Genomic DNA, 18,330 nt, shown 5'->3' with positions numbered 1-18,330 from the left:
ACATTAGTTTTTAAAAACTGTCCATTTTTATTGTAAATGGTGGCTTTTGCAATGCCAGAATTCCTTAACAATTAAGATTCTGCCTAGGGCAATGGTTAAAAGAATTTTTTTCTATTTCAAGCTACCCTTGCTAACTACAGATCTTTATTAATCATTATTTCATAAATACATTATCTCAATGGGCTATGTTTTTCAACATTCAAGAAATCAAAAGCATTGTTAAAAAAAAAAATCAGACAAAGATCACTCATGCTTTGCGTGTCTGGATCATGGTACAAATACTCATGGATAAAACATGCTGTCCTAGCAGGCAGACATTGCCTTTCTAAGTGTTCCGAACTCCAACTTGTGTTCGTTTGTAAAGCAGATAGGTGGAGTGAGGATGCCTCTCAGTCTCTAAGAAATTAACTCACAGTTGGAATTCAGAATACTGTAGAAGACATTTAGTTGAAACGTTTGTCTAAAGAGTTGGAGAAATTAAATCTGATCAGATCATCACAGGACTAGATGCACTTTAATCTCTACCCGTGCTCTTCTGGGGAAAGTCCATGATTGAGTCATAACTGAGGAAGTGGATGAATGCACTTAGCTGTTTGATCTCCTGGTCCTGCACTCTAAGGGAAATACTTAACCATTGTGAAACATAAAAAGATCATCATTATACAGATTTATAAAGGCATTCCTTAAGTATCTAAGCACCATAATAGCCTAATGACCATTTCAAGTTGAAAAGTTTCCTATTACTGAAGTAACAATCACCAGTTTAGGAAAAAAATTAACAATTTCCCTGAGTTCTAAACTATCTGTTACCGTTCATACTTCCTCAATTCTCTGTCAGATCCCATAAATCTATTCCTAAAGCAAGCTAAAACTTTTTCATCACTGTCTTCATTAGGTATCATACAAATCATTAATTGGAGTACCACAAAGGATATATATTTGGACCTGGATTTTATATGAAATCCTTGCCTTCAGAACCAGATTAACCAATACCACCAAACTCCATGAAATCTCCCTGCAGCAAAGGAACCCCCAAAGTTCCTGCCCAGCTTTGATGTTCTTAGTCTGATTATCTTTTTCCCTGAGAGTCAGTGAGTACAATTATTTTTCTGTTCAGCAAACTGGTTTTTAAGTTTTCGTTCTCTAAAACAAAATTTAATTGGCTTCTCATTCTGCCTAGTGGAACAGTAATTGAGATAATATATTATTAATCATTATTATTAATTCCTTGAACAATGTCTTGCTCTTTATATTGCCTGGTGGCATACATAGGGAGCCATCCCTGCACTGTCAATTTCTTAGAAGGATGCAAAAGCTGAGCCAATCCAGTCCAGTCTGTAGTATCTTGGAATTCTTTTGTCAACTTAGAGATATTTTAAAAATACAAATATCACACATAGTATCCAAAACAGGGAACTCAGCACTACCACAGATCATACAGCAAGACCACAGAAAAACAGAATACTGCAGAGATACAACAGACTCATTACAGAGATGAAAAATTATAGGAAAACTGTCTCCTCCAAAGTGCACCAAAATATTACTAAATCTAATTTAAAAATGCAGGTGATGTTTAACAGAATTGTCCTCCTATGAAATTTTAATATTGCACATTGTAGGGGAAGCCAATTAGTGAGACAAATATTCTTCAATTACATATCTGAATTTGTTTAAATTTAAAATTTAGATGAAGTAACATATTAGAAATACCTTTGTTAAAACCTATAGTGACATATTCACTGACTTGCACAAGGGTTACTTCAGCAAAGGCTTCTCGAACCTATATCCAGAGCTCAGAAAACAATGCTGACTGACCCCCATTCTCCCCGGGAAATATTATCTAAGATAGCTCTAGTCTTCCACTTGAAATAATTGGTTACTGAATACTATAAACAGAAGACCAGCAAAAAGAAATATTTAAATTAAACCTTCCATGTTATCTTTCAGGTAGGTTTTTGTATCATTTTCAAGAGGTCTTCAACTTGGCCCACAATAATTGTTTCCACTTTTTCTGGTGTCCTACAGATGTAATTGCATCCAACATGATATACTCTGAGTCCCGTCAACTGACTTTTTTCACCACTGCTTCGTAAACACTCTTCTTTTATTCATTAATTTAGCAATATGGCCTGCAAAACCTCCAGTCTCAGCTCCACTACATTTAAATTTATCTTTTGACTGTGCTGTCTTCAAAAATTCAGTTTTGATACTGTGCTGCTGACTATCACCAGTTTTAGTATTAAGAGAACCTGCGACTTCTTTTGTGGGTATTCTAGCAGAATCCAATTGAAATATATTCTTGGGCTGAAGAAAAGAAAAAAAAAACTATTATCCTAAGACTTGCTGAAATAAAGTTTCAGTTTCTCCTTTTTTTCCATCTCTTCTGGTATAGCAATAATATTTTGTTATTGAAGGGCAATTTTCAAGAGAAAAAACAATGCCTTATGGTTTATTCAAACATTAAATTGCATGTGGATCTTTCAAGAACAGAAATCCCCCTGCCCATTTCTTTTCTTCTTTTAAATTTTCTCTATCGCAAATTCTTCCCTGAACACCAAAACCTGTATTTAAAATTAGAAAATATGGCTTCTAAGGTGAAGATTCTAGAAACTATCCCAGGGAGAGGGGGGTTCGCTGCTATCTTTGCTAGCATCTGACACAAAGAAGAGAAGTCTTTGTTTTATTTGGTTTAGACATTTGAAAACACACAGTGTTGGTTGTCAGGTCTTTACAAGTGATAGATACAAATTCCCCAGGAAAAGAACTGTTGTTTACACTCCCAGTAGCAAAGATTCAGTAAAAAGAGAGTCTTAGTCCTGAAATGTGCACGCATGTGACCACTTTCCTGCGTAGAGGCATTTTATTATGTGGAATCTCCCTGCCTGACTGCCCTGTGTTCATTGCCCACGTTCTCTTTGGGTCTTGAAGCAGGCAAAGCTTTGCTGATATTGCCTCCACATCCACCAAAATGGGATTGCCTATATAAGGCTTGGTAATTCCAGGATCTCCTCAACTGTCATTTTGCAGGTTTTAGATCAGTAGATATTGTTGGTGTTCCCAAAGATGCAGCAGCACTCATAGCATTCGTTTTGGACCAGATAAGGACCAAAAGGATTCGTATCTATGAAGGTTCATCTCCAATGTTGTACTTGGAGAGTTAAAGTAAAAATAACAACACTCTTATAGAATCATAGAAATGTAGGGCTGGAAGGGACCTTGAAAACTCATCAAGTCCAGCACCCTGCGCTGTGGCAAGACCAAGTAAACCTAGACCATCCCAGACAGGTTTTTGTCCAATCTGTTTTTTAAAATTTCCAATGACAGGGATTCCAAACCTTCCTCTGGAAGTCTATTCCAGAGCTTAACTACCCTGATCGTTAGAAAGTTTTTCCTAATATCTAAAGTAAACCTCCCTTGCTCCAGATTAAGCCAATTACTTCTTGTCATACCTTCATTGGCCATGGAGACAACTGATCGCTTTCCTCTTTATACCAGTCCTTAACATATTTGAGGACTGTTATCAGGACCCTCCTCAATCTTCTTAAGAAGAAACATGCCCAGTTTTTTAATCTTTCCTCATAGGCTTCTGTTTCACTTTTTGAAAATCTCAGAAGTGTTTTACAAACGTTAATTAATTCAACCTCAGGACATCCCCCTGAGGTAAATATTATCCCCACTTTACAGAAAAGGAAACTAAAGTACAGAAAGGGTAAGTGACTTGTACATGATCACAAAGTCACAAGCAAAACCTTTCATTCCTGGATCCCAGTCCTTTGCCATAACCACAAGACCATTCTTACTCCACTCCCTTAGTCTTGTGACCACGCATGATGATAGAATTAAATAAAAAAAATAATAAAAATCTTGTGCACCTAGACAAGAGAGATTTCAGGATGTTACAATGAATCTTTATTTTTCAGTTACCACAAGGAGCTGAGTAAAATACTGCTCTTACCCTCAGGACTGTGTATACTGTTTCCTAAGGGGCTTTGGTTCTAATAAGCCAGCTGTCCACATAAGGGATTAAACAAATACAAACATAATGGTGGTGGTAGCAGCAGCCATAGACAGTAAGTATGAGAAGGCTGTATAGTCCAAAAGAAAAGATCAGTTGTAAGAGTAAGCGACCCAAGGCAAATCTGAGAAATCTCTGATGACTTGTAACTATCTGAATATATAAACAAACATTACGTAAAGTCTATAGAAGCCAAATAGTTGGCTTGGCTGATGTCAGCTTGGGTAAAAATTCATCCATATGGGATAAAGTTCTTCCATTTTAGGGCCCAGAGAACATATTTGTAATGGTGGATGTTAAGCATGATTGCTGGATTTCCACCACAGATGCTCAGAAGAATTGTGCTAGCAACAAGCATGTTGGAAAATGGTTTCCAAGTACATTTCTGGGAGAAACGTATTAGACAACCATATCAGAATAGCTGTGCACAGCAAGCCATTCTGACAAGGCCCCAGAAAAATCATTTGTCCCTCATTAGAAGACCACCCTCAGAAGGCATAACGTTTTATTTATTTTATTTGTGCCTAAAGCCACAGAGGTCTTCTACTAAAACTAATGAGATTATGGTATTTTCTGCCAAATGAATATGGAACAGAGCAATTTTGTTTAATACATTAATGGCAATTTGGCATTTAATAATGCATTTTTATTTTAAAGCATTAAAACCTGAAGGTCTCAAAGCAGTCTGACTAAATCATTACTGTAGCACTTGGAGATTCCTTGAGGATTTATGTTGACAGGCATTTGTCCAATTGTATTACAGAGACCCATAAATCCAGTGGGTGGACCATGACCAGAACCATGTTTAAAACAAGTCATGCCAGTAACTGTTTACAAACTCAGTTAAATGCAGTATGGTAGACAGAGACATACTAATGCAAGCAAATTACCAGTTTCATACTGGGAAGGAGATATCTTTAAAAAGAGCCAGATATTCCAGCTTGCTGTCTAAGATTTAAAACTTATGAAAGTTCTATGAAAAACTTATGAAAATAAGTCTAATGAAAAATTAAGAGGACATGTGTTTGCAAAAATCTTTTTCTAGCCCACAGTAACATGCAAAAACCACCCCACTAGCTTTAAGAATGTCTCACCCAGACTAGAATTTTCCTGCACTAAACACTAATGTAGGATCTCAGCAGGAAATCCAAATTCCAAAGTGTTTAAACGCAAGGACGAGCTCTGAGTCATACATGTTCACTGTGGGATGTATAACTTAGAATTTCTAGACTGCTGTCCATTTAAACTCTGAGCGATATAACTGGATTTAATGCAGGATTTTGTTTCCCCCCTCCCCACCCCATTGATTCATAGAAAACTGGACCCTCCAACTTTTGATTCTGGCTATAATCACTGTACTTTGACAGCTAAACAGCTGGAGTTTGTGGCAGTGTTGTATACTTAATATGCATATAACCATGTTAACCTAAGCGAAAACTTTAGCTAGAAAACAAAATCAATAAAATCATTGACTATAAAGATTAACAGTAAGAAAACTTACGGTTTCCAAACCAATTCTTCATTAAGAAGAATTCTTTATCAAGTTTTTATTAAATGATAAAACATGAATGTTACATATCATTCAAATGTGGAGTTCAGATACACTTAGATAATTAAAGAAACTGACTCAAAGGAAACACATTTGGTGTATATTTGAGATAAATGGCTAGATTTGTCAAAGCGGAAATTCAATCTACTAAATTCCCTAAACCAGTATTTTAACTGGCTACTAGCAACAAAGTATGTAACATAAAACTTTGGCTAGTAATTACAAAACAACTGAAGGTAAGTTTTTGTAGCATGTTATAAGATATTGAAAGTTACTTCCATTACTGACAGGTTTCAGAGTAGCAGCTGTGTTCGTCTGTATCCGCAAAAAGAAAAGGAGTACTTGTGGCACCTTAGAGATTAACAAATTTTTTTGAGCATAAGCTTTCATGAGCTACAGCTCACTTCATCAGATGCATTCATACTTCCATTCCTGTTATAAATTGTACAAAACAAAAATAGTACTTTACCTTATTCTCCACCATCTGAGCACAGAGAATTAAAAACAAAATATTGTTAGGCACAAATTGCAAGAGTTTTCATATAAAGGGGATATCCCAGCACCATCAGATATGCTGCATGACATGCACACACTAGCAACAGTTTACAGAAAACTATTTAGGTTCTTTTTGGTAAGCAGCCAAACCTCGAAACTTTGAACCTGGAGGCATCACTTCATTATCTCCTTCTCTAAAATGCAGACCTCAGTCAACAATTGCGTAAATGGTGGGGGGAAGAATTACCACAGCTTGGTTTTCTCTGCTAATAACAGCCCTTACCAATTACTGCACTGCAGTCTTTCTGAAGGCTATACAACGGAGAGTGTAAATGAAAGAACTCAAGAAAGAATCACAAGGTTACAGTAAACTTTCTGTTCAAGACCCATCTAAAGAGAAATGACTTAATGGAATGCTGCACATAAGTTCAGTAGAATCTCCATGATTCTGCCTCCTCCTCTTCCTTCCAGGGCTCAACATCTCCACCCCCATGTTTAAGAGTGTTTTTTTTGGAGGGGGAGGGGAAATGTTGATTGAATTCAAAGTTGTTGGTTTTGTTTTAGGTTTTAACATAAAATGGTTATTTTAAAATAAATAAATGTGAAATCACATTGATTTGTTTATAGCAATGTCTTTTGTTTTTACAAAACTTCCACTTTTTTTTTTTGCGCTAAAAACATGGTGAAACTTCACATAAGCAATTCTTACCACACGAATGGCAAAATCTAGTTTGCAAAATAGTTTTTAATTACAATAAGCAGCAGTAAGTGGCATGCTGAGGAATAACATTAACATCACAAATAGCACAGGGGCTAATTTCAAAATTAGTTACATGTATTGAAAATGAAAACAAGCAATAGTCAGAACAAAAGCTTTAAAAATTAGTCAAGTTAAAAGTCTTTAAAAATGTGTATCCTTTTTTATTCTAATATTTAGATTAATAGAAGATTTTCAGGTGAAATCTACTTTTCTTTAGTCATGCTTGTTTATTTTGTCTGAATCAGGAGATGCAAAAATGTAGACTAACTGGTTGCGTAACTAGATCCTCACCTACACTAAAGAAATAATCATGCTTAAACATGGGTGTGAAGCATGGCTGTGGCAAATGCATATTCTAATATTACAATAAAATATATAACTTGACTGTACATCGTTGTTGTTTTTTCCCCTAACAGCACATGGTAAAGCAATGTTAGAGAACTATGTTTTAGCTTAAGCACCTACCAGGCCTCACCTACACTAGCCTTGTTTCTTTAGATTCCACAGTGGTGCACAGGTGTCAGCAACAGTGTAAGCACTAATGTAAAAAAAGTCAATTGGCAGCTAGTTAATACGACTGTAACTCCCTCCTGTCTCTACCACATCAACGGGGATCAAAACCAGCACTTCAGCATATACCTCTACCCAACTAAGCGAAAAGAGTAACCCCTCTAGTTGGCAGAGCCAGTAGGCTATCATCCTCCCATTAAACAGAGATTAGAGGGAGACATGATCCATACTTTGCTAGTGTGTTACACTAACATCAATGAGGACTTTTTGTTTTGTCTGGGGGGAGTCTGCAGTCACTCCCTGGAAGAAGCAAGGCATGTTTAGGGTTTCAGAGTTAAGTAGTCTGCAGTTACTCCCTGGGAGAGGGAAGTTTGAGCTGGTAACCCCAGAGAGTTGGGGAGCCAGAAGATAGAGCAGAGAACTAAGAAGGAGTCTAGGAAAATAGCAACAGGGTCTGGGAACAAGGAGACACAGGTTGATGGACACAGGGTCCCTGGACAGGAACCTGGAGTAATGGGTGGGTCTAGGTTCCCCTATCGGCCACTTGGAAAATGGCACAGGACCTGCCTTGGACTGGAAGACCATCTGGAGCAGACAAGGACAGCAGTGATCCAGCTGGAGGGCCAAGCTACAAAGAGGGAGCCCCCTGACTCCAGAGAGAGTGAGACCATGGGGTGAGAAACACAAGGAGGGGCAGCCGACTGGTTCAGAGTTAATCCTGCAAGAAAGTGCCACAGTGGTGACTAGCGAATCCCATAACAACATGTTAAAAGTCTGGAGGGACTGGAGTGTTTTCCTTTTTAATAGGGTCCCTCAGTTCTCACGCACCAACACAGTACTGTAATGTTTACGCAACAACAGAATTATTTTAAAAATTGTTTCTAATGCTCTTCATACTTCATGGAAACTATTTTAAAATGATGGTTTTGACTTTTAAAAAGACACTTTAAAGATGGATGACTCAGAAAAATAGTTGTGCAAATATGTGACATTAGTGGTTCCCAAGCTGTGGCCCATGGACCACCAATGGCACACAAACGTTTTGAGAAAGAAGCAGAAGGGCGTAGAAAGGAAGGTGGGACCATGATTGAATCTCACTCTCAGAAAATGCTTAGCAAAATGGAAGAGTTCAAGATCCCCTGAACACTCTCTAGGAAACATATAGTGCATGATAGTAATTAACCATTCCAACAGATGACAGTGCTTGCCACCCCCAGCCCCGCACTTCCAATGCCAGACCTAGACTGTGATCTCCAAAGGACTTAGCATAACATTAGGTGTTTGAATCTGCAGAAAGGCTTCTTCTATGACAGAAGTATGAATCCTGCATGCTGGCCAAATCTTGCATTTTTAAGACGTTCACTACTTTCAAAAGATTCAGTTTTTTTGCTATAGTACCTTTAATTAATATAATTTATTTTTAATTACTTTTTACAAGGGTTTTTCTGCTCCTCTGCTGGGTTTGTAAGAGTTTTATCTGCTTCTGAGGTTCATGCCTTGGAACCTCAAGTTAATTAGTCTGCTCTCCTGCTGCTACCATCCAGGTAGGCACAGGGCCTGGAGACTCTTTAAACCATGCATAAAATGGACAGGAATCTCAAGCAATGCTGATTCAAAGTTCCACTTCCACTGTCAAACCCTATGCTTGAACTTTCACAACAGCCAAATAGTACCACTGACTCTAGACAGAAAATGGTTGTTCAATAAACTCAAGAAAGCAGGGTCTCAGAAAAGAAAGGGGAGAGAAGTTACAATGAACAGGTCTGCCCATGCATACCCTTCAGAAAAATCATACCTCCTCCTGCAGTCTAATTGAGGTATTATATAGTTTTCTAAATTGGTCATCACTATGGCTTTGTAAACTAGTTATGGCTTGGATGTTTACAACCAACTTTAAAATCACATCTGCAAACTAACTTTCCTTTTCAGCTGTCTAAAAAGAGACAAACAAACTAAAAAAAACACAGATAAAAGGCATCAAAGAGTTTATTTAGAAACAAAACTATTATATCTCCATCTACTTTCAGGAAGGAATAGCCTTGGTTGCTAACCAATGCAAGCAAGCGAAAGACGATATACTTGCTAAATACCCCTGGTAAGATTAGGTGGAAAATAAACAGGGTCAGATCTACAAATTGGCCCAGCTAGAGCTTTGAAGCCACCAACTTCAGTAACCTGTGAGCCAGAGCATTATGTTAATGATCCCTAAAATAATTCAGTCTACATGCAAGGAAAGAAAATTGAGAAAGTTGCATGTAATCTCATTTTATCAAGCTTCATGCTTGTAGGAATATAAACCCATATTAGGCCTCACTGAACTCTGGTTTAAAATTGAGTCTGAATCTTGACATGAGTGATAAGCCTGAAGCATGTGACCAAGAAGAATGAGATCATGAGTAGCTACTGTCTGCATTAAACTTGTAGCAATCCTGAAAATACCCATGTTATCTTATTTAAAGGCTTGGGCTAAGAAATAGAAATAAAGAAATCATGTTAATTGGGTACCAGGTGAAGTAATTAACTAGTTAAAAATGTTTAGTCCAATAGCTAGGGGAAAATAGTGGGAAGTGAGACAAGGGGAAAAATCTTGAAGAAAGAGTGCAGCCCTAAATCATTTCAGTTAATATTAGCTAAGGTCCAATAACCAGAAATGACATCACTTGTTTGTTATAGTGTATAAAGAGCAAGGTTTTCATCAAAGATTTTCCTTGCCCCACTGCAGCCATGATGGGAGTGTCTCCTGGGCCTGATCTGGTTGTGAGCATTTGGCCAATGTTTATAACTATATTATTGTTTGGGTATAAAATATAAGGGTGAATGTGCGTATTTTGGATGTAACCAACACAAAGCAGCCTTTGGACTAATAAAGGAACACTTGTGTGGAAACTGAGTCATGGTAAACCTTAATAAACCTATTAGGAAAATTATTTCCAACAATGCAAAAGCAAAGCAGCATCAAAGTAGAAAACTGATACAAATAATAATAATAAAAGCATGGTATACCTGTCATGAGGTTCCTAAATACACACAAGGTGAAAACATCATGCACACTTAGAGTTCTATTAGAACCTGCCAACATGAAAAACACCTTTCACAACACAAACCACAAAGTGATATGCAAGACTCCACTCTGTGCTTCCAATGGATTAATACATTATCTCCCACTGCTGAAAGCTGGTCTTGAGTCTGCTGAAGTCTAAGCACTCCAGTCCCCCTGCTGGGAAACAAACAAATGAAGCTGGTTTTAAGTGTCTTCTATTAATATACTTAAATAATTCTCACAAGCCTGAAGGCAGAAAGGATCAATAGGAAACTGAGATTGCACTAAATCATGTCAACGTACCAATATAACAGGCTACATGAAGATTTACTAATTCACTAAAAACTTCCTTGTAAAAAAAATAGATCTACTTCCTGCAGGAAGAGACTCCTGCCTGCCACCACTTAGTGAGTCAAGCCAATCTGTAAGATGTTTTACATAATGGGAAAATTTGTATTGGCCAAAAGGTTCAGAATGTTCTTATTAAGTTTCCAGAAATGGCAGATGTAGAGATACATAATGTTAACCTGAACCAAGACCAAGAAAAGAAACTATTTGTGATAGAAGCTCTGTTTCATAGCACAGCAGATCTAATTTTATACTAGCTACTGTACTTTAACTTATCCAGAGTAGGAAATTCCAAAGGGAGGAAACATTAATTTTGAAAATACAGGTAATTTTAACAGCATTTGGGAAATGGTATTAGCACATAGTGGCCAGCATGATGGGGACATTTCCCTATGACAACGTTGAAATCTGAAGTAGCTGAATTAACATTTCTGTTCTTACAAAACATCAGTCTGAGTGAAACATATGGAATGGATTTTTCAATATTACCAGAAAGCACAGTGAAAAAAACAGCAAGGAAAAGAACCATGAATCCCTACGGATAGTTAGTAAGAAATTGAATGGGGTATTTCTTTTCTTCAGCCAAAAAAAATGTAATACATAGTTAGAGAAAAAAACAGTTAGCTCAAACTAAATAAGACAGACACAATTACGGAGTCAGTCCTCATTTCTTTTAGAGGATTGACTATCACGTTAGGATTATAGTGAGAAGCAGACAACTGAAAAAATGAAACAATGGAAGATATGTTCTTATTTCAGTGCTCACCCGCAACCCCATTTTACAGGAATCTTGCCCAGATGAAGATATGTCTCATGTCACCTTCTTCTGCTACAAATACAGGGATTTAGGAATATTGATGGTTAAGGATACAGTGTATATTTTAATGATTCCTCTAAAATAAATACTTATTTTTACTGTGCATTGAGCTCATTTGGATGATTTTTTTTTTTTTTTAAATAGCAGCTCTAGGAAATGAAGATACATTTTGTCTCAATGCTGTGGGTCACTAATTCTCAAGCAGTGAGCCTTAAATCAAACCAACTTTAAAATTAAACCTAAAATTTTTTTAATCAGGTCAAGTTTCAACATGAAACTACACTCTATTATGCATAGTTTCAAAAGAACATAGGCCAAAATTATTTTCATACTGAAGAATGAAATACAATGCTGCCACCATTTTCGTGCTAGCTGAGGTTCCTAGCATACCTTAAAGCATTAAAATACACATATACAGAAGGTTCCACTCACAATTTCAAGAAAACAGAGTTAAACCTATCCTGTCACCCTAATCTCCCTCTATTTGGACTACATTCTGCAGCACACGTGGTACTATAGGGTGTAGTGAAGTTCATGCTGCCCCTTACTCCTCCCACCACATCCCCTTTATAAAAGCTTATTTACCCTTACATTCTTACCTAACTGTGTTGCCTGTTAACACAGCTCTACACTTTTTTCAATGAAAGCCAATATTGCTATGTACATGAATTATATTTGTATTAAGGATTATCACAGCACCACAGATAAAAGACATCTTTGGCCATCTTCAATGGTCACTGTCGATTTCTGATAAAAATCCTAAATCTATTACGAGATCCTTTAAGTGATAGCCTCCTCCACTCTGGAAGAGCATCCACCTGGCCATCTGTAAAACAGTCTATGCCCTTTAAAAAACAACAACAAAAACCACACACACACACACAACCTGCTTCTACAGCTGGAAGTAGTCCAAAAATGCTTACAATCACACATTTCACGGAAGCATCAGCATTCTATCCCAGCAGTGGGGTTTAGGACTGAAACCAGGGACCATTCCTGGTTGAGCAAACTCAGTGGCATCTCCAGAGTGTAACATCCCTCCGGTAACAGGGCCAAGAGAGCCTTTTTTAACTGTTTTATGGCCTTTAATACACAACTGTTATTCATTTTGGGGTAACAGGCAGATTGTGTCAGAGCTTTCCTCTATCCTCTGGGGAAAATCAGTTACCATCTCTCTCCATCACATCTAGATTACCACCTGCAATAAAGCACACTTCCTCTTAGTTCTAAAATGTCTCACTGTGCCTCCATTTGCTCATTGAAGGTACTAACTCTTCATCAACCAAAGGATATAATGACCTATTCTTTTCTCTGAACCAGCACACTGCACTCCTTTTGAAATACTGCAGCCAGTATGATATTGGATTTGTGTGTGGGCTGCCTTGGATTTTCCACTTGCCACTGGCAAGAGCTGCACCTCAACCCACATAGATGTGCACAGATCTTCCCTGGTCAGTGTCAGAAATCATACTTGTACAGTTTATTCACCCACTTGGCAAGATGGTCTTGCAAAGATCTGAACCATCTGAGATACTGTAGTAAAACATCGTCGGTCCATATAAGCAACTTTCACCCACCCAAAGAGGGTTTAAGTGTTTCACAGATTTCATGACTACCAGTAGCTCCTGCCTAATACAGTAGTTCCATTAAGTCCATGACAGGGCCTTGAAGTAGTAACCCACCAAAAAGAGCAGGAAATGAAAAGGAGAAAAGAATACTAGAAAAAAGTAGATCTGTGATAAAATGGAAGGAATTCATGGAGAGTCAAAAATGACTGAAATATTGAGCTCTATTTTAAATTAGTCTTCAAAAAGAAAAATTAAGAAGTTCAGACAAATAGTGCTATTAATATAAAAGCAGGTAAAGTAATATTTGAAAATTAGCACACCAATCTAATCAGTTCTCACTGATGCTATTCAGAAGGTTGGGCCGCAGTGAAACTGACAAGAATCACATCACCTTCACTCTTCCGCTGCTTGGGAAACCTATCAGACGCCAACAGAGATGCTGCTATTCACTGGTGTAGCCCAAACCAAAGCAAAGGCTAAGGAAGGAGCAGAGTAGCAGACACACCCACTTGATCTAATTCTCTGGGGTGAGGGTGAAAGGAGGAGAAAGAAAAATTCCCTTTTCTTCTAAAATGAAGGCTCCCCCACCCCCTTCCAGCATCCGGATGCACGGCTGTGCCTGTGGACAGAGTAAGATAATGGACAAAAGCCTCCATGCCACAGATGAGAGCCTGGAGCTGCCTACTAGCCTATAATTCCCAGATAGCACACATCTAGTCGTACACTTCGGCTTTTGGGTAAAGGAGCTGGAGATGTTCTTGCAGCCTTTGGGGCTTAAATAAGCACCAAAATTCATTGTATTTGGGTGAATTCTTCCTCTTCACCTCAAACAATCATTTACTTCAATGTGCATATCTGAGGCCAGACTGGGGCCCTAAAATTTTTGACACAGGAATTTCCACCATTAGACATTTCATATTCCAGGGTCTGCTCTCCTCTCAATCCACTTATGTATTACCATTACTGGTAGCATATGAAGAGTCTTACAAATGTACATAAATCCAAAGGGGTGATCAGTCTGATGTAGATTCTCTCCCCCATCAATTTCCAAAAACAAAAGAAGTGATTTTGATTTGTTTTTTTAATTCACAATTGCCACCATTATGGGAAACTATGGACTTGTCTACACTTACCGGAGGATTGATGCTGCGGCAATCGATGCATCAGCGGTCATGTTAGCATGTCTAGTGAAGACCCGCTAAATCGACTGCCAATCACTCTCCCATCAACTCCTGTACTCCATCTGACTGAGAAGAGCCAGGGGAGTCGAGGGGAGAGCGTCTCCCATAGATGTCGCGAAGTATGGACCCTGCAGTAAGTAGATCTAAGCTATGTCGATTTAAGTTACGTTATTCACATAACTCAAATTGCGTAGCTTAGATCGACTTTTCCCTTCAGTGTAGACAAGGCCTATGACTGATGAACCTTACAGACCATCTGAAAGCACCAAGGCTCATGTTCATTCTTACCATTGGTGGCAGGGAGTTTGATAGCCAGGGCCAACCACTGAAATGTCTGTCTCCAGCTCAAAGTAATCTTATTCATCGTTACTGAGGATCTTAGTGTGATGGCAGTGGAGCTGCTCTGTAATAATTTGAGTATGATATGTTGACCTGGTTATTGCAATATTTACAGTACAAACATACTGGTTTAGTATAATAGGAATAATATAATAATATATAAGGAAATCAAACAGGAAGGAAATAGAATGTTTCAAGACTAAACAGTTCTGCACGAACACTTGGGGGTTGTAAAGAGACAATGTCATTACAGGAAAAGGCTTGGGAACCAGAAGATCAAAAGGCTGACAGTTGTTTAAAAAGTCTCTCTCAAGAGGAGCAGGAGCTGTTCAGGAGGGGCCACATTAAAACACAGGCACCCACTGGGGTATATGAAGGAGCTATGTTTGTCTGACTTACCATCGAGGCATGGTAAACCTAAGGTGAGACAGAAACATGTCAATTGTGTTGTTTTAAGATCCTTTTCTCTAAATGCTTTGTTCAAATAAATAATACTTTGGTTTCAAGAAGGCTGTCTACATGGCTGGTCTCACACTCTCAAAGAGAAGAACCACAGGCGCCAAACCCAGATGGACTTGCTGTGTAAACCCAATTGATATACACAGGGTATTGTAGCCTAGGATCCAGTCTAAGAGGAAAGAATTGCAGAATTCCACCCCAGGATAGGCAAAAGCACTATATCTGACACTTGAAAGGGGTGCACTGAAACACACCAGAAAGGAGACAGAAGTGCAGCTTGCCTTGCAACTGTGACTCACTGGTGTTATACCTGGTCTTCATTTTGGAGCAAGGAGCTGCCTTATAAGTAGCCCAGAGCTCAACACATTGAGCTCTGAAGTTCAAAGTCAGTATTAGACAGGTGGCCAGTGAGCTGGGGCACCAGAGCGATGTACTTTCATTGCCATTTTGATCAGAAGACTGAACTGTTGCACCACTTGGCAAAAAGCTGACGAAACGCCAAGTCTAGTGCAATGCAGCGATAAATCCTAGAAGCTACAAATGATATGGCCAAGCCTCAGTCTGTCAGGATGGGAAATAGTCCCCTGGTGGAAGAAAAAGGGTGGGTTTTGCTACTGTTATTAATTGGGTATCTAGCAACAACAGGGAGTTAAACAGCACTACCTCCTACCACCCTCTCACCACCACTTTGACAACATTACAATCAGTGCTTGCAATGCAAGGTGATAAGATGTTGGCTACTTCTAAGGCTATGTCTTCACTAGAAGCACTGCAGCGTGGACACTCACTACAAAGAGGGGAGGAGTTCTCCCATCACTGTAATTAATTCATCTCCATGAGAGGCAGGAGGTTGGAAGAATTCTTCCATCAGCATACAGCTGCCTACACTGGGGGTTAGGCTGGCTTACCTACATAGCTTAGGGGTATGGCTTTTTCAAACCCCTGAGCGACAAAGCTGGGTTGACCTAACTTTTTTTGGATAGACCTGGCCTAAATATTTCCTTCCTTCCACTAGCATCACTTCCACCTTGTGGTTATCCAAGAGTCGACCTCAGTAAGGAATTCAAACTCAGATAGCTGAGGAATGGCAAGTTCACAGACAGCTGGGTGTTGTCAGCATATTGTTGGCATTTAATCCCTTCAGGGGTTTATGCAGATGTGAACAGAATGAGGGAGAGAATGAAAGCTCGTGAAATATCACAGGCGATATCTGAGAGCAACAGGCAGCAGCACTTCCACAGTCCTTTGTACACAAGTTTGTGAGGAAGGAAAAGAACGATCCCAGTACCTGGTCAATGCTTGGTCTGCTAGATCTCAGAGGAGAACCTGCAGCACCACATAATCAAGGATGAGGATGAATACACAGCTGTCCATGTCTGGGAGGTGGTCCTCCAACAGTGCTACCGCTGTTTCCATGCCACATTCCCACTCTAAAGTAGGTTGGGGAGGATACAGGAGACTGGAAGTTAGATGTACGTGGCTTTTCGCTAGCGTCTCCATTTGTCTATTCAAGAATGGAAAATCAGACATCAGGGGATAGAGTAAGAGATTGTTCATATCAGTTTCTGAATATCTGCTGGATAACTATGGCTCTAGAAATAGGAGGTAATGCTCTCTGGAGAATATTGACAAATTGGTAATCCCATTGGTTTTACCTGAGTAAACCCCTCTCCTTCCTTCTGTGGCAGGGCACCTCTTTTCTCTCACCAGTCTTAGCGTTTCCCCCGCCAGTGATGGCGGGCCTGGGGTAAGCAGTCCCACTCAGGCAGGGTTTGCCTTTCCACTTCTGTGCTCCCTTGGTTATATTTTCAGGGTAGGCCTGAGGGTCGGCCTAAGGGGTGATCCTCCACCAAACAAAAAGCAAACAGCCTCAAACAAAAAATCCCGAGGGGTACCTTTCGCTGCCTCCCTCCCTGGGGCAAGGTGTCATTCAGTTGGTTGCCCTGGGGTGTCAGTCCTTCCCCTCGCAGGAACTCAGGTTTGGCTGTTTCCCCTATGCTAAGGAGCACAGCCTCTCAGCCTGGAACAGCCTATTTCCCTGCTGCCACTAGCCTAACAGCAGCTTGTCTTTCTACCTCGCTCTCCCCTGCTCTCCCCAGGAGGGGTTTTTAAAGGCCTCAGGCAGCGCTTAATTGGATTCAGGTGTCCCTAATTGACCTGAGGTAACCCCTTCTCAACTTGTAGGAAAAAGGGCCTTTAACATTCTAGAGCTAATATATCAGCCTTCCAGGACCCTTTTGCAGCAGTCGGGCCTGACTTTGTCACACTACTTAATAGCCATAACAAAATGGCTCCCACTCCTGAGAGATATTATCATTTTACTTACTGCATGTGGTGTGCCCATACCAATATGGAGAGTTAAAAAAAAGTCATCCACAAGGATGGTCTCTCAATAAATCTCAGTCTGATTATTCTGCATGCAACATATTTTTGCAAAATCAAAGATGAAACTAGTTCTGCAGCAAATTTTGGTGAATTCTTCTAACCAGTTTGTCACCTTAGAGTTCTCGTTAAACCAAGTGAAACTGCCCTGCTTTATTGCTGGCAAAGTCAGCAGAATTGAGAAGGGCTGAGAGATTTCCAGCTAAGCAGAAAGTTTTGTCCGCTAAAGGCCATTGGTTAGATTGTAGACTCATATACTTTACAGCCAGAAGGGACCATTGTGATTACCTCGTCTGACCTCCTGTACATTGCAGGACACAGAATCTCACCCACCCACTCCTGTACAATAAACACAGACTTTAGCAGATCAGCCATCCAATGCAGCCTCTGGATTTGGCTTCCGAGGAGTGTCCTCATTTGGTGCTGAATCCAGAGTTCTATCAGTCATAGTCTCAGCTCACTTTCACAAGACCTCTCGCCAAACATGTTACATGGCTACAAACAAGGGGAAAAGGTGCTTTTTTAAAATAGTTAAACAATATGATTTTAAACTCCACCTCTCTTTCACAACTTCATCCAAATTTATCTGAAGTCATTGAAACCGTTTGCCTACCAAAAAATGGGAGTTGATAAGCCATTTACCAAACAGACAAATTCTATAACCATTTCAATGACTATTTCAAGTTACCACAGGGCAGTTAACGTCTGCACTGTGGTAAAGATCATGGTTCAGTCAGGGTTAGTTATCCCTGACCTAACCTCATCCTTTCTTCCTACACAAACACCTTTTAAAAACACCTTTCCCCCCCCCCTCTTCTAAACAGGGCCTCTATGGTTTAGGAATATTCAAGGATGCTACTAGTCAGA

The 18,330-nt window shown here is 39.3% G+C and overlaps 1 protein-coding gene across 12 annotated transcripts in view; it reads right to left on the bottom strand.

The window, feature by feature from the left end:
• TRAF3 (TNF receptor associated factor 3) overlaps positions 1-18,330 on the bottom strand; it is an 87,804-nt gene that overhangs the window by 56,087 nt on the left and 13,387 nt on the right. For 2 of the 12 annotated variants that reach the window (XM_043548193.1, XM_037900992.2), the window contains exons 2-3: positions 11,484-11,546; positions 10,333-10,546 (exon numbers count right to left, since the gene is read on the bottom strand). The exons of 9 other annotated variants lie outside the window; for them this stretch is intronic. In XM_043548193.1, coding sequence (XP_043404128.1) covers positions 10,333-10,408 — 76 coding nt within the window. In that variant the 5' untranslated portion in view covers positions 10,409-10,546; positions 11,484-11,546. Of the gene's footprint in view, positions 1-10,332; positions 10,547-11,483; positions 17,941-18,330 lie in introns of those variants that run through there. One more of the 12 variants, XM_043548194.1, reaches the window with a different exon arrangement.

This window comes from Chelonia mydas, chromosome 6 (assembly GCF_015237465.2).
Source record: "Chelonia mydas isolate rCheMyd1 chromosome 6, rCheMyd1.pri.v2, whole genome shotgun sequence".
Lineage (NCBI taxonomy): Eukaryota > Metazoa > Chordata > Testudines > Cheloniidae > Chelonia > Chelonia mydas.
This window is presented reverse-complemented; position numbering and strand designations above follow the sequence as displayed.